Source organism: Prunus persica, chromosome G8 (genome assembly GCF_000346465.2).
Source record: "Prunus persica cultivar Lovell chromosome G8, Prunus_persica_NCBIv2, whole genome shotgun sequence".
Taxonomy (NCBI): Eukaryota; Viridiplantae; Streptophyta; class Magnoliopsida; order Rosales; family Rosaceae; genus Prunus; species Prunus persica.
This window is the reverse complement of record NC_034016.1, coordinates 427,071-440,932: the sequence shown is the minus strand read 5'-3', so window position 1 is coordinate 440,932 and position 13,862 is coordinate 427,071. Positions and strand designations below refer to the sequence as shown.

General features: G+C 37.4%; 2 protein-coding genes across 2 annotated transcripts; both read right to left on the bottom strand.

Moving 5' to 3' along the window:
* LOC109950607 lies at nucleotides 20-2,334 on the bottom strand. Its single transcript, XM_020570150.1, has 2 exons — nucleotides 1,227-2,334; nucleotides 20-1,071 (listed from the first exon to the last, which is right to left on the bottom strand). The coding sequence occupies exons 1-2, from the start codon at nucleotides 2,332-2,334 to the stop codon at nucleotides 20-22; spliced, it is 2,160 nt and encodes a 719-aa protein (XP_020425739.1).
* Nucleotides 6,539-11,415, bottom strand: LOC18768998 (TMV resistance protein N). The gene is made up of 6 exons (XM_020570370.1): nucleotides 10,664-11,415; nucleotides 9,289-10,381; nucleotides 8,931-9,206; nucleotides 7,727-8,839; nucleotides 6,979-7,586; nucleotides 6,539-6,880 (listed from the first exon to the last, which is right to left on the bottom strand). The coding sequence occupies exons 1-6, from the start codon at nucleotides 11,170-11,172 to the stop codon at nucleotides 6,784-6,786; spliced, it is 3,696 nt and encodes a 1,231-aa protein (XP_020425959.1). The 5' UTR covers nucleotides 11,173-11,415; the 3' UTR covers nucleotides 6,539-6,783.

The window sequence follows — 13,862 nt, the reverse complement described above, 5'->3', positions numbered from 1 at the left end:
GTCAAATGAGAAGGAGTGTTCATATAATAGCCTTGCAAGTCTTCCTATTGTGCCCAGCAACACTGCACCGACTGCATTTCAATGGCCTTTTAAATTCACCAAAAACTTTGATCCTCTTTGTTGGTGGTCTTCCGGCTGGCCTCTTTGTAATTGGCGGAAGCACAACTCCAGCTGCAGAACCATTGCTGCCCAATCCTTTCCCAATATCTGGAATAGGAAAAATAGGACTCTCATAGGCTTTTCGAAAGAAGTCGGTTTTGTAGTAACACTCCACGTAATCATAAACTGAATCTCTCTTTGCTAGGATTGCAGCCACCGCATGTGTGCAAGGAAAACCGTCAATTTGCCAAAGACGGCAAGAACAAGTCCTTTGCTCGAGATCAACCATCACAGAATAATCAGCAAATACTTCAAAAACAGTGCAATTAGAACGACGAACTGCCCAAGTCCTACCGGCCTCCGCATTTTCACAGAGTCTAGTCTCCATCTCCGGACACAAAACTGTTGTCCACTTCTCCGCTTCAATTCGTCGTTGAGAATTCAATACCATCAATTTCTGTCGAATCCCTTCTATCAAAGGTAGCATCGGCAAATCTCGAAACACACCAACCCAATTATTAAAGGACTCCGCTAAACTGTTTGCCATCTCCCCATAACACATTCCTTTGAAAAATGCGTTGGCATAGTGATCTCTAGACAAATCAGATATAAATGTCTTCACTTTCGAACTCCCAACAATCACCAACTCCTCCATTGCTACCTTAAACTCTTCCTCCGTAACAGCATATGCGCATCTACTAAATAAATTGATAACACGGTCTTGGAGCAGTTTTCCATAACCTGACTTCGGGTACTTTGATATCAAATTCTGTTTGAGGTGATAATAACAGTAAGAATGAGGCCATCCGGGAAACACAAACCCCATTGCATTTAACAAACCTTGATTGCGGTCCGAGAAAAAGGTCACCACTCTCCCCATCGGTAGCAATATAGAAGCCAAATGTTGAAGAAACCAAGTCCAATTCTCCTCTGTCTCAGAATCAACAACTCCAAAAGCTAGAGGATAAAACCCTGCAAAACAAAACCAAAAGCACAAGTATAAGCAAAAAAGGGAAACTGCAGTGCAGTTTATGAAAACAAATCTGCTCAAAAAAGGGAAACTGCAATGCAGTTTCTGCTAAAAATTGCAACAAATGAAAATCTGCAATACATTACAGTAACCATACCTTGATTTCCATTCTTTCCCGAAGCACAGAGAAGCTGCCCCTTGTACTTGCTCTTCAAAAACGTAGCATCAATGAACAACAAGGGTATGCAATATTGAAATCCAGCAATGCAACCGCCAAAAGACACAAAAAACCGTCGAAAGCGATTAATTCCAGCTTCACAATCAAGAGTGCAGAGAGAACCAGTGTTAGTTTCCTTTACGGCGTCCGCATACCACACTAACTCGTTGAAGGACTTCGACTCATCACCGTGAACGTCCAATTTAGCTAACTCTTTGCCAAACCATGCGTGGTAGTATGAAATGTCTATACCATAATAATCTTTGAACTCGTGTATAATCTCAACTGGCTTCAGCTCTGGTTTTGCACGAATTCTGTCCACAATGAGGGAGGACACCACACGAGACCTCATCATCTTACTCTTTGATTCCCGTATCCGACCCGCACATGTATGAACATTATTTAACGTCCGAATTACAAAACTGCCAGTAGCTTCACAACAAGAAGCATAAACACGCCAGCTGCAACCCTCCAATTTCTTATTCGAACAAACAGCAACCACCCGCTTCTTGTCATTGCCGGCATATAAAAAATTAAATCTTACTTCAAGAGCGTACTTGCACAATTTCAACCGGAACTCCTCTGCACCACCGTCAAACTTCTGCCCCACATGATGTATGTATGTCTCCCACTCATTCGACAACAAAGGCTTAGCACTTGCTCTCTTCGACCTGCCCAAAAACTCATTTCTGTCTTCGACAGTACTAGAACACGACGACTCGCCCTTTTCACATGCTATCAACTCCTTATTTACACAAAAATCACCACTATATTCACTGCTCCCGCATAAATCCTTCACTAAAATATCAACAGTCTTCTCATTTGATATCAACAAAAATGTCCTCATCAAGTCCAAATCGCTATCCGTTTCTAGAAAACAACTCGGATAACTGGGCACCGAATACCGTAATGTGAAACAACCCAACTGCAAACCCCTAAACCTCAGACACAAAATCTTCAAAATATCAACCATGGATGACTCTGATGAAACTGAAAACATGATGGTTTCCGACTTATATGTGCACTTGGCAATGACACACACCTCCATTAGCCTTGAAAATGCAAACAAAACAACAAACAAAAACAGAAAACAATTAAAATCACTAAATAATGTACATGAGCAGTTGTAACATTCCAATAGAAATCCAAATATTAGTATGAAATCGAATTATGAAACAAGAAACTGCAATAACAGAAACAACATTGCACTTTATGTGATAACATACCCTTATATTTGGATAGAAACCAAAAGAAAACCATGTTCAAAGTACTAAAACTAATATCAAAACACATTTAACTCCATGAGCAGTTGTAACATTGCCTTTATGAAACTAGAAACTGCAATGCAGTTTCTGCCAACACTCCAACAAACAGATGCAGTTTATAACAGAGCAGGCAAAACAAATCGAATAGAAACCAAAAGGAAACCACGTTAAAAGTACTAAAACTAATATCAAAACACATTTAACTCCATGAGCAGTTGTAACATTGCCTTTATGAAACCAGAAACTGCAATGCAGTTTCTGCCAACACTCCAACAAACAGATGCAATTTATAACAGAGGAGGCAAAAAAAATCGAGCCACAAAACTGAGCTCGAAAAACCCAAAACTTGAGCGATTCGGCATGATAATCGAACCAAAGATTATCCAATTAGAAGGAAACAAGATTCGGCATGATAATCGAACGAAAAATATTCGGCATGATAATCGAACAAAAAAACTAACAGATTCGGCATGATAATCGAACGAAAAAGGAAGAAATAAAAGGAAAACCAACCAGAAAATTGAGCTCCAACGGCGAGAACGAAAACGAACGAAATCTGCCTGCCAAACTAACGAAATCTGCCTGCCAAACGAACGAAATTTGCCTGCCAAACGAACGAAATCTGCTGCCAAACAAACGAGGACGAAAACGAAACAGAGAAGAACGAGGACGAAAACGAAATCTGCTGCCAATACTCGCGCCTTGTTTAAACATTCAGGGGCAAAAGCGTCATTTATTTTGTAGGTTTACAAATGGGCCAGGTTTTTTAAGAAGAAGGGTAGAATTGTCTTATCAGTTGTTAAATTTTACCTGGCCCAACGAATCTGGGCCTCTCTTTGGGCTAATCCAAAATAGTAGTTTTTTCCTAGGTATTAAAACTAAAACCAAAATATCCAATATCTTACAAACTAATTAATAAAGTTAATTATGTCTAAAACCTAATTTTTCTTAATGTCTAATTAAGGTTATTGGGGATTTGTATTTATGTTTTCTTGAAATCACAGTCAATGCTACAAACTACAACTTCATAGAAATCTTGACCGGTTCAAACTATCTAAAGTAGAAAGAAGAGCTGGAAATTTCACTAGGGCTAATGGACTATGATATAGCTCTAAAATGAGATGCACTTAAGGAACCTACTGCAGATGCAACTGTAGATGTCAAAAGGAAATATGAAAGATGGGAAAAAGCCAACAAGATGGCTACACTGATTATGCTAAAAACCATGACACCTTCTTTAAGAGGAAGTATGCCAAGATCAGAAAGTGCCAAAGATTTTCTTGCTACCATTGGTCAAAAATTTAAAGAATCTGAGAAAGGAGAGAAAGATGTCCTGCTGAACAAATTGACTGAGATGAAGTATGATGGGCGAGGTTGTGTAAGAGCTCACATAATGAATATGGCAGACATTGCAAACAAGCTAAAAGGACTAAACATGACTCTAGATGATGATATGATGGTGCATTTTGCATTGAATTCACTGCCAAAAGAATTCAAAACTCTCAAGAGTTCTTATGTAGCTTAAAAGGAAAGTTGGACATTGAATGATCTCATAACAATAAGTGTTCAAGAAGAAAATAATATCATCATGGAAAGAGGTCAAAAAACTGTGAATATGGTACAAGATTATCGTGTCAAACAATTCAAAGAAAAGAAGGGAAATTTTGCAGAAAAGAAAGATAAGGAAAATACCAAGATGAAAAAGGGAAAGCCAACTGGATTAAAATGCTATTTCTGCAGAAAATTTGGACACATGAAAAGGAACTGCACAAGGTACTAGAGGTGGTTAGAAAAGCAAAAGAACAAAGGCAAATATGAAGGTAAGATTGAAAACGCTTTGGTCTGTTTGGAATTGAATTTGATTGATGTTTCAACTGATACTTGGTGGTTAGACAGTGGTGCTTCAATACATGTTGCTAATTCTTTGCAGGGGTTCATAACCAAGAGACCACCAAACAAGGATGAGGTGAAGGTGTTCGTAGGAAATGGAGTCAAAGTACAAGTGGAGTTCATTGGAGCAGCTAGGATTCAATTAGATTCTGATTTTGTTTTGGATTTGGTGGATGTAGTATATGTTCCTTCTATGACAAGGAACCTTATTTCAGTTGCTAGGCTTGTAAAATGAAAGCTCACTTTGAGTTTTGATGAATTTGGTATTTAAATTTTCAATAATAAAGAGTCAGTTGGAAATGGAATTCTTGTTGACAATATGTTTCAATTAAACTGCAAGACTCCTCAAATGGTTATGAACATTACAAGCACAAAACGTAAGAATCAAACATCTGCAAAAATTTGGCACAAAAGACTCGGCCATATTTCAAAAGAAAGACTGAACACCCTATGCAAAGAATCTGTGTTAGCACCACTTGACTTTAATGAGTTGGATGAAAACTGTGTTGAATGCATAAAAGGAAAACTAACCACCTTAAGGAAGAAAGGAGCAGTAAGAAGTGAAAATTTGTTGGAATTAATTCACACTGATATTTGTGGTCCTTTTTCAAATCCAACACATGAAGGATACAAGTATTTTATCACCTTCACAGAGGATCACTCAAGATATGGACATATCTATTTAATGAAAGAAAAATCAGAAGCCTTAGATATGTTCAAAATCTGTAAAGCTAAGCTGAGGTGGAAAAACAGTTGGAACTTAAAATTAAAGTGGTAAGGTCAGACAGAGGTGGAGAATATTATGGCAAATTTGATAAAGCTGGAAGAAATCCAGGTCCTTTTGCAAGATATCTCTGGGAAGAAGGTATAATAGCTCAGTATACCAATCCAGGTACACCTCAGCAGAATAGAGTTTCTGAGAGAAGCAATAGGACTTTAAAAGACATGGTAAGAAGCATGATATGCTGTACCAATCTCCCTATTTTCCTGTGGGGAGAAGCTTTGAAGACTGCAAACTATATCTTGAATAGAAACTAGACTCAAGAACTGTGAGCTGTTTTTTTATTGGCTATCCTGAAGGATCCAAAGGGTATAGGTTGTACTGTCCAAAGAACACTACAAGATTTGTTGAGACTAAAGAGCAGTTTTCATGGAAAATGGATCTGATAAAATAGAAGATAGAGTTTTGGATTTTGATGAAGAATCAATGGAGATTGATAACAATGCTAGATCTGAGACAAGTAAAGGCATTGTTATAATACCTGCAGTTGAGACAAACTGTGAAAACCTTGACAATATAGAAGAAGACACGGATCAGGCACAAGACACAGTTCAAGCAGAAATTTTGAATCCACCTATGCAAGACAATAATGACATTCCAGACACAATTCAAACAGAAATTATGAATCCACCTGTGCAAGACAATAATGACATTCCAGACACAGTTCAAACAGAAATTATGAACCTGTGCAAGACAACACAGTTCAAACAGGAATTTTGAATCTACCTATGCAAAATAATAATGACATTCAAGGCACAGACCAAAAGATGCAGGATATGAAGTTGAGAAGGTAAAAAAGAGGAAGAAGATCTGGATTGCCAGATTTCTATATATATCTACAAGAATCTGAGCATGACATACTTGGAAAGGATGATCCAGAGAATTTGAAGCAAGCCATAATGGGTGAAGACAATGAAAGGTGGTTGGCTGCAATGAAATCTGAGTTAGAGTCAATGAGAAAGAATGGTGTTTGAGAATTAAAAGTTTTACCTCAAGGATGTAAACCTATAGGCTGCAAATGGGTTTATAAGACTAAAAGGGACTCAAAAGGGGCAATAGACAGGTACAAAGTTAGGCTGGTTGCAAAGGGGTATACACAACAAGAGGGCATTGATTATACAGAAACTTTCTCACCGGTATCCACTAAAGACTCATTCAGAGTAATCATGGTGTTGGTTGCACATTTTGACCTGCACCTTCACCAGATGGATGTCACCATGACCTTCACAATTCATTAAAAACCAGAGTATTTAAAACAAAGGCAAATGCAATGTAACAGTTTTTGCTTTTAAAAGAACAGGGAATTTCTCCTTTGGAATCCATGTATTAATTATTGTGAGATATTGAGAGACAATTCGCATAGTCTACTTGAAGGTTTTTTTTCTTCTTTGGTGTCAATATATTGAGAGATGCAAAAAGCAAAGCAAAATCATATTGATGTTGTAATGAAAACAGAATAAGCAAGGGCTTAATACACAAGTACGTTTCACATTTTTTCTTGGAGTAACACTGTCTGACTGGCCGGATCCTCTGTTTCCTCTGCTGTTCCTGCTTCGAAACTTCACGCCAGAAAGGCAAGTCCAGTCCTACACCTTATCCAGACGTTACACCAAAATGGTAATCGAACACCACCTTCATAAGCTGGAATTAATTTCTCCCTGCAATCATATTCAAATGTAATATGCAAGGTCAAATCAACTATGGTGAAGATTTATTACGATGCAACACACATACTTCTCAGACAAATAAATTTTACCATCTCCAAACGTTATCCACTATACTAAACCATCCAGTTTTAAAGCCATCTCCATCAAATTCTTCAATTATCTTGTAGTCATCATAAGGGACAATTTGATGTGGCTGGGGTCCAGTAGTAACACACTGTAGAAATGTTTGGATAAACCCTGCAACATCTTGCTCATACACTAGACGAACCCCACATTTCTTGACTTCCATGCACGGGTTGTTGGTTTCAAATAGAGCACCCATAACACCTGAATCACTTAACACATTTGGAAAGAAACGACGAGGTAAATAGAAAACCCAAAGAAAATCATCAGTTCCAAATTTGCGATGTAGCTTGCCATGAAGGATAAATGGTTTAGATCCAAAAAATTTATGAATTGGCAATTTGCATTGATAAAAGTAAGATGTTCCTGAATCCGATCCAATGCAAGAGACAGCAGGATGTCCCTTGACTGAGAAAACAGCACATAGAGCAACCCCCATCAACTTTCTATAATCACTCAAATCTGGAGATGGAGGGATTGCAATAGAACACTCTGTAACCATATGGCTGAACCACTCTGGAATTTCAGTTTGATAACTAACTGCCTGTAAGGGAGTAAATCTATAGTTCAATTCCTGTAACATAAAACAGAAAAGGATTATAAGTAGTCATGAAAAACAGGATGCCCTGTGTTCACTTATACGTCATATGTTTTTCCATGTGTGTGTATGTGTGTGTGAATGAGAGAGAGAGAGAGAGAGAGAGAGAGAGAGACTTCAAGCTGTCTTTGAAGCAATTGAATTTGCAAATCGTCAACTGGTCTCCATTCTTGTTTCTCAGAATTGAAATCTTGAAACTTGGATGAAATGCGGGAATTCTTTCCCAAGAGAGGTAAAGCAAATATTTTGACTTGATTTGGGAAGTCTATCAGTGAAGCACAATCTTCCATATTCACACGTTGAAGACTTAATGGAAGCTCCTTAGGCAGCAATTGAAGCCTGCTACACTTGCTCACATTGATAAATTCAAGCTTGGAGAGTTGAGAGATGGTTTCAGGTAAGCCAACAAAATTATTCTGCCTTAAATCTAATGTTTTTAAGGAGAACAAGGAACCAAGATCATTGGGAATTTCTCCATCCATCAGATTACAATCACTTAAGTTTAGGTTTGTCAAAGAACTTAAACCTGAAAGTGAAGTAGGCAACAATAAACTACCAGGAACATGACCGTTTCTACCCCGCCACCAATAATTAAAGAACGAATGCCATGATCTTGAAGGCCGATTTTTACAACCTCGAAAAGATAGAGACTTTAGATTCTTCAAACCTACAATGAACGACGATTCTCTTATAGCAGTTCCACTTATATCAAGCTCCTCCAGACATTCCACACAATTCAGATTCTCATGTATGTCATTAAGTTCTGAGCAACCAGTTAGAATGAGAGTTTTCAGAGATGTCAAATGTTGAATGGTACTCGGAAGATGAAAAAGGTTTTTGCAGTCTCCTAGATTCAACAATTTAAGACTGGTCAAATGTTCAATTGATGGAGGTAATTCTTCTATGGCTGTCCCATCTAGATGAAGCTCCAACAGGCTTTGCATATTCCCTTCTATCTCAGGAAACTTCTTGAGTCTTGAACAGGCGGACAGATTTAAACTCTCAAGAGATTCCATACTAACGAAAGATGGAAGAATCTTTACAGATTTGCAGTTTCTCATATTCAGCAAGATAAGCTGTTTGAGAATTCCCATGGACGGGTGAACATCAACCAATCTTGAACAGCCTTGGAGCACCAACATCTCAATATTTGGAGCCTTAGTGAAGTTTGGGGTTTTGATCAAGTATTGGGAATCACTCAGATCGATGCACTTTAGCATGCTCCAGCTCTGATAATATTTGAAAAATAATCATATGAATTGGAACAAACATTTGGTTGATACATAAATAATATAAACATGCATAAGAATATAATCTTACTTCATTTCCATTCCACAGTTGTTTGACACGGCTCAAATGCATTTTGAGTTCAACAAGCTTATCTGATTGAAAGTTTGACGGCAAATAATTTAAAGGACATGCATGCCATTCCAAAAGTTGTAACTCATTAGAAAGATACTCAACGGATCCAGGAGAGGCCACATTACAAATTCTGAGCAATCTTAGGTTGGACATCTTTGAGAAGGAATCAGCATTCAAGTGAATCTTCTCTTGTTTCGGCAAGTTGAGGAATATACCTTCAATTGTATCTGTTCCCTAAAAAAAAGGAACAAGAAATAAGTTACACGCAGGACATTAATAATTAGTTTTAACAACTGTACTTGTATTAGTTTCTAACCTTATTTTTTGCAAGTACGGGGATGATATCCTTGAGAAGCCACAACCTGCTACGTTTTCCTGGATCTCCACGACATTCTTGACGAACAATTTCCCAACCCAATTCTTGTATCAAATCATGCATGCACAATTTTTTTCCAAATAGAGTTACTAGAGATTTATCTATGAGAACTTTTATATCAATGTCTGGACTGTATCCACAACCACTTTCTAGTATTTTTGCTACACAATCTTTGTCCTCCCCTTTAAAAAAACATGCAATGTCCAGAAATACCTTTTTCTCTGTTACTTGTAATGCGTCAAAGCTTACTTTAAGCACATCAATAATTCCTTTCTCGGGATTTTCTTTTAGTCTATCCAATGCACTGGACCATTCTTTAACGCTTTTACCGAAAAGGAATGAACCCGTAACTGTAAGAGCCAATGGAAGGCCACTGGCGTATTCAACGACATTCTTAGACAGCTTGAGATAACCTTCTCCAACTTGTTCTTTCTTAAAGGCTTTCCGACTAAAGAGTTTAAGAGCTTCAGAATCATTTAATTCCTTAACCTTATACATTTTATTCACTCCAAATGTGCTCAACAAATGTTCATCTCTTGATGTTATGATAATTCTACTCCCTGAACCAAACCAACTATGATGACATAATGCTTCCAGTTGTTCCAGCGTATCGACATCATCAAGAATGATAAGAACCGTTATAGCATGTAGTCTCTGCCTTATTAAACTGATCCCCTTATAAATATTATGTACATTTACATTACTTTCCAGCAAGATATCTGACAGAAGTTGCTTTTGCAAATCAACTAGGCCTTGTTTTTCAGTTACCTCTCTAACATTGGCAAGAAAGCTGCAAGCTTCGAATTGAGCACATATCCTCTCGTAAACAACTCTGGCAACAGTTGTCTTACCTATTCCCCCAATGCCCAAAATCCCTATGGCACAAACTTTATGCAGCCCCATGTCTAAGCAAGAAAGCATTTCTTTCACACGAGAATCCATCCCAACTAAATCTGTGGATACACTTGAGATTGTTTGATTTAATTCAGTGAAAATCTTTCCTACGATATCTTGAATAACTTTTGATTCATAACTGCAAAATAATAACCATCTCATGGTAAGTCAGGCAGCACCAATGAGGTTCCAAAGACAGAATTGTATGAGTTAACTCAGGCGAACCAGTGTTCCCAAAATACTTAAAAACCAGAACCGTGCCTTTTTCTTTGTTAGTTTTTTTATGGTAGTACTAGTGGCAATTGGTCAAATGTTTCACTTACCAGTTCCATGGTCATAGTTACTCTCTGGATTATAATTGTCTATAAAAAATAAATAAATGACTAAAAACACAAGAAAAGAAGAAAGCTTCAGGTCTTACCCATCGTGTAAATGCCATCCAGAGAGATTGGAAACTTGATTAAGTGCATCTCTCCATCTTTGCACATTCCGTTCATTGTCTTTAAAGGCTTCTTCATGCTTAGGGAAGGCTTCCCCAAAATCTGCTTTCTGTTTTCGTACCTCGGATGGATCCACATGATAGAAAACTGGGAGTATTGTTTGTCCCATCAGGTTCATGCATTCAACAGCCTTTACAAGCTCATCCAAGCACCATGTAGAATTGACATAGTTTGGTGAAAGAATGACAATTACATATCTTGATGCTTCGATTGCCTTCGAGAGTTTTGGAGCTATGGGCTTTCCCCTCTCAAGTTCTTCATCATCTCTAAATGTGAATATTCCTTTCTGTATCAGAGAAGTATACAGAAAGTCTGTGAAATTTGTGCGGGTGTCTTCTCCTCTGAAACTGAGGAACACATCGTATGTCCATCGAGGGGTCGGAGGAGAAGAAGAGGAAGAGGAAGAAGGAATATCTATTTGGGTGATCATTGAGGAAGTGAAGGGTTAGTGCGTGGTCTGTTTATGGTGAAGAAGATAACAGAGTTATGGTGTGTAAGCAAAATTTGATAAGAATGTGATCCAGGAGATCAAAGTACCACCTCAATTATTTGAGGCAGATGATTCATCTACCCAAAACCAAAATATGAAATCACATTTGAAGTGCGAGTGGCTCAATAGAATTCTGGTATTTGGTGAAGAAGTCAATGGTTGAGGAGGAAGTGCAAGTGGCGCGGTAAGGTAAGGGCTTGTCATCTAAAGTCTAAACCTTGCTGGAGGCACCTTCCAGCGAAAAGCTTGACCGACGTGAATTGATCCCTCCAAATGCTCTTTAACTAAGACTTTGACTCTTGTCTCGGCACAACTTACAACTGGACATGTGCTTTTGATCCACAGGAAATTAAAAACAATATAAAATAAAAACTAGTAGTTCTTTTTTCTGCTCTGGATGTTGCTCTGTTCCAGTATGTAAGAGAAAGATCAAAGTATTCTTCCACCCAAAACCAAAATATCAAATCACATTTGAACATTGACTAAGGCTACAAGGCACTCTTGTTTGTTATTGCTTCACTTGGATCATGATTCATGAGGTCACTCCTCACACACCAATTAATGGGATTGATGATGGAAGTGAAGCCAATAACAAAGCAGAGTGGATGAAGACCAAAACGAACACATGGTGCGGAGACGGAGACAGAGTCCAGAATCTTGAAAGCCAAACACTCAGAGAATCAAAATCCAAACAAAGCTTAAAAGTTAAAGGGCTACTTCAGACTGAACAATGTGTCCAGTATTAATTATTGTGAGATATTGAGAGATACAATTCGCATAGTCTACTTGAAGTTTTGTTTTTTCTTCTTTGGTGTCAAAATATTGAGAGATGCAAAAAGCAAAGAAAAATCATATTGATCTTGTACTGAAAACAGAATAAGCAAGGGCTTAATACACAAGTACGTTTCACATTTTTTCTCGGAGTAACACTACCGGCCACCCAACCTCGTCTGACTGGTCGGATCCTCTGTTTCCTCTGCTGTTCCTGCTTCGAAACTTCACTCCAGAAAGGCAAGGAAAGCCCTACACCTTATCCAAACGTTACACGAAAATGGTAATCGAACACCACCTTCATAAGCTGGACCAACACCTTCTTCATAAGCTGGAATTAATTTCTCCCTGCAATCAAATTCAAATGTAATATGCAAGGTCAAATTAAGATTTATTACGATGCAACATACATACTTCTCAGACAAATAATTTTACCATCTCCAAACGTTATCCTGTATGCTAAACCATCCAGTTTTAAAGCCATTGTCATCGAATTCTTCAATTATATTGTTCTCATTCTTCCTGTCAAAATTTGTATAAACTATGTAATTTGATTTCTAAAAATGCTTTTGTCATTAATGATATTTATATGGATGCTTTTGTTTGCATTTCTAATTATCTCTGTCTCTAATTTGAATGTTTTGCTTGACTTATGAAATTAAAGTCTTTGGAATTTTATCTTAACAGATGGAATCGTCTCTCACCTCTCTGACGGTATAAGGGTTCCGTTCCATACCTGAAGCAAAAGAAGTAGAGGAAACTATATATTTCATGTTTTTCAGGTTAGTTGGAAACTATTTTGTATTTTGAAGTTTCCAATCAGGATAGATAAGTTGGAATATGATTTTGTTTCAGGTTAGATACCCAAATATTATATCCTTACTTCACAGTACTTAAGCTCATGAAACTTTGGGTGCTTCTACCACCAAGCATACCATCTATGTTCTTACTAAACCTGTCATGCCACTCTTTAAACGAGTCAAGGAACTCAGTTTGCAATTGTAGTTTTCTTTATTTTTTCCTTTAATTTTATGTTTGATTTTTGTATTCGTTTTCCTAAAATTGGGCCAGTTGCTCTAATTGGATATTGTTGTTTGCCTTTTCTGTATATAGAAAGAAAGTTCTTATGTACTCTGATGTTGGCTTCATTTATGCAGGTCATTTCTTTACTGAGCTAGGCTACCAATAGGCTACAATTGCTACAAGGGGAGAGGCCATCCATGGTTGCACAGATTTAAATATCTGGGGCAATCTTGCATAAATTCATTTACTCATGTTTATTCTTTTGTCTTCCTCAGTCAATATTGTTATGCAAGAGAGTGAATTTAACAAGATATCATTTCTATGTCCTCCTGTTCGCATATAGTCCTCCTATTTTACATTGTTAAAGCCACTTTAGACCCAAAATTGTGTTTATCATAGTGTGAAGTATTTCAATGTGTTGTGGAATATGAATCGCCTTAACTCTTAATATTAATTAGACTAACCTTTCTGCACGAGCTTCTACATGTGCGAGAGGCTTTTTTAATCACATATTTTATTTTTACAATTGTATTTTGACAGATGCCCGTCTCAAAATTTTCTTATTTTAATGGCACACGTGTGATTAATGGCATGTATATTTATAGATGTGCGTTCTATGTATTTTCCCTAGACTTTTAAAATGCACTTCTAGAAAAATACATGCCATTAATCATAAGTGCACCGTTAAATTAAGAAATTTTTGAGATGGGCATCTATCAAAATAAAATAAAAAATTTCTAGCATGCGTGATTAAAAAATGCCTCTCTCAGCATGCGCTTTTAAATTATAAAGCGCGTGCAGAGAGGCTAGTAAATTTTTTTTTGAAAAAAAAAAAC

Coding starts and splice junctions, on each gene's coding strand:
- LOC18768998 (XM_020570370.1), bottom strand. CDS start 11,172: ATGATCACCCAAATAGATATTCCTTCTTCCTCTTCCTCTTCTTCTCCT. Junction 8,840..8,930: donor AACTGTGGAATGGAAATGAA/GTAAGATTATAT, acceptor AAATATTATCAG/AGCTGGAGCATGCTAAAGTG. Junction 7,587..7,726: donor TGCTTCAAAGACAGCTTGAA/GTCTCTCTCTCT, acceptor TTTATGTTACAG/GAATTGAACTATAGATTTAC.
- LOC109950607 (XM_020570150.1), bottom strand. CDS start 2,334: ATGGAGGTGTGTGTCATTGCCAAGTGCACATATAAGTCGGAAACCATC. Junction 1,072..1,226: donor GGGAAAGAATGGAAATCAAG/GTATGGTTACTG, acceptor TTTGTTTTGCAG/GGTTTTATCCTCTAGCTTTT.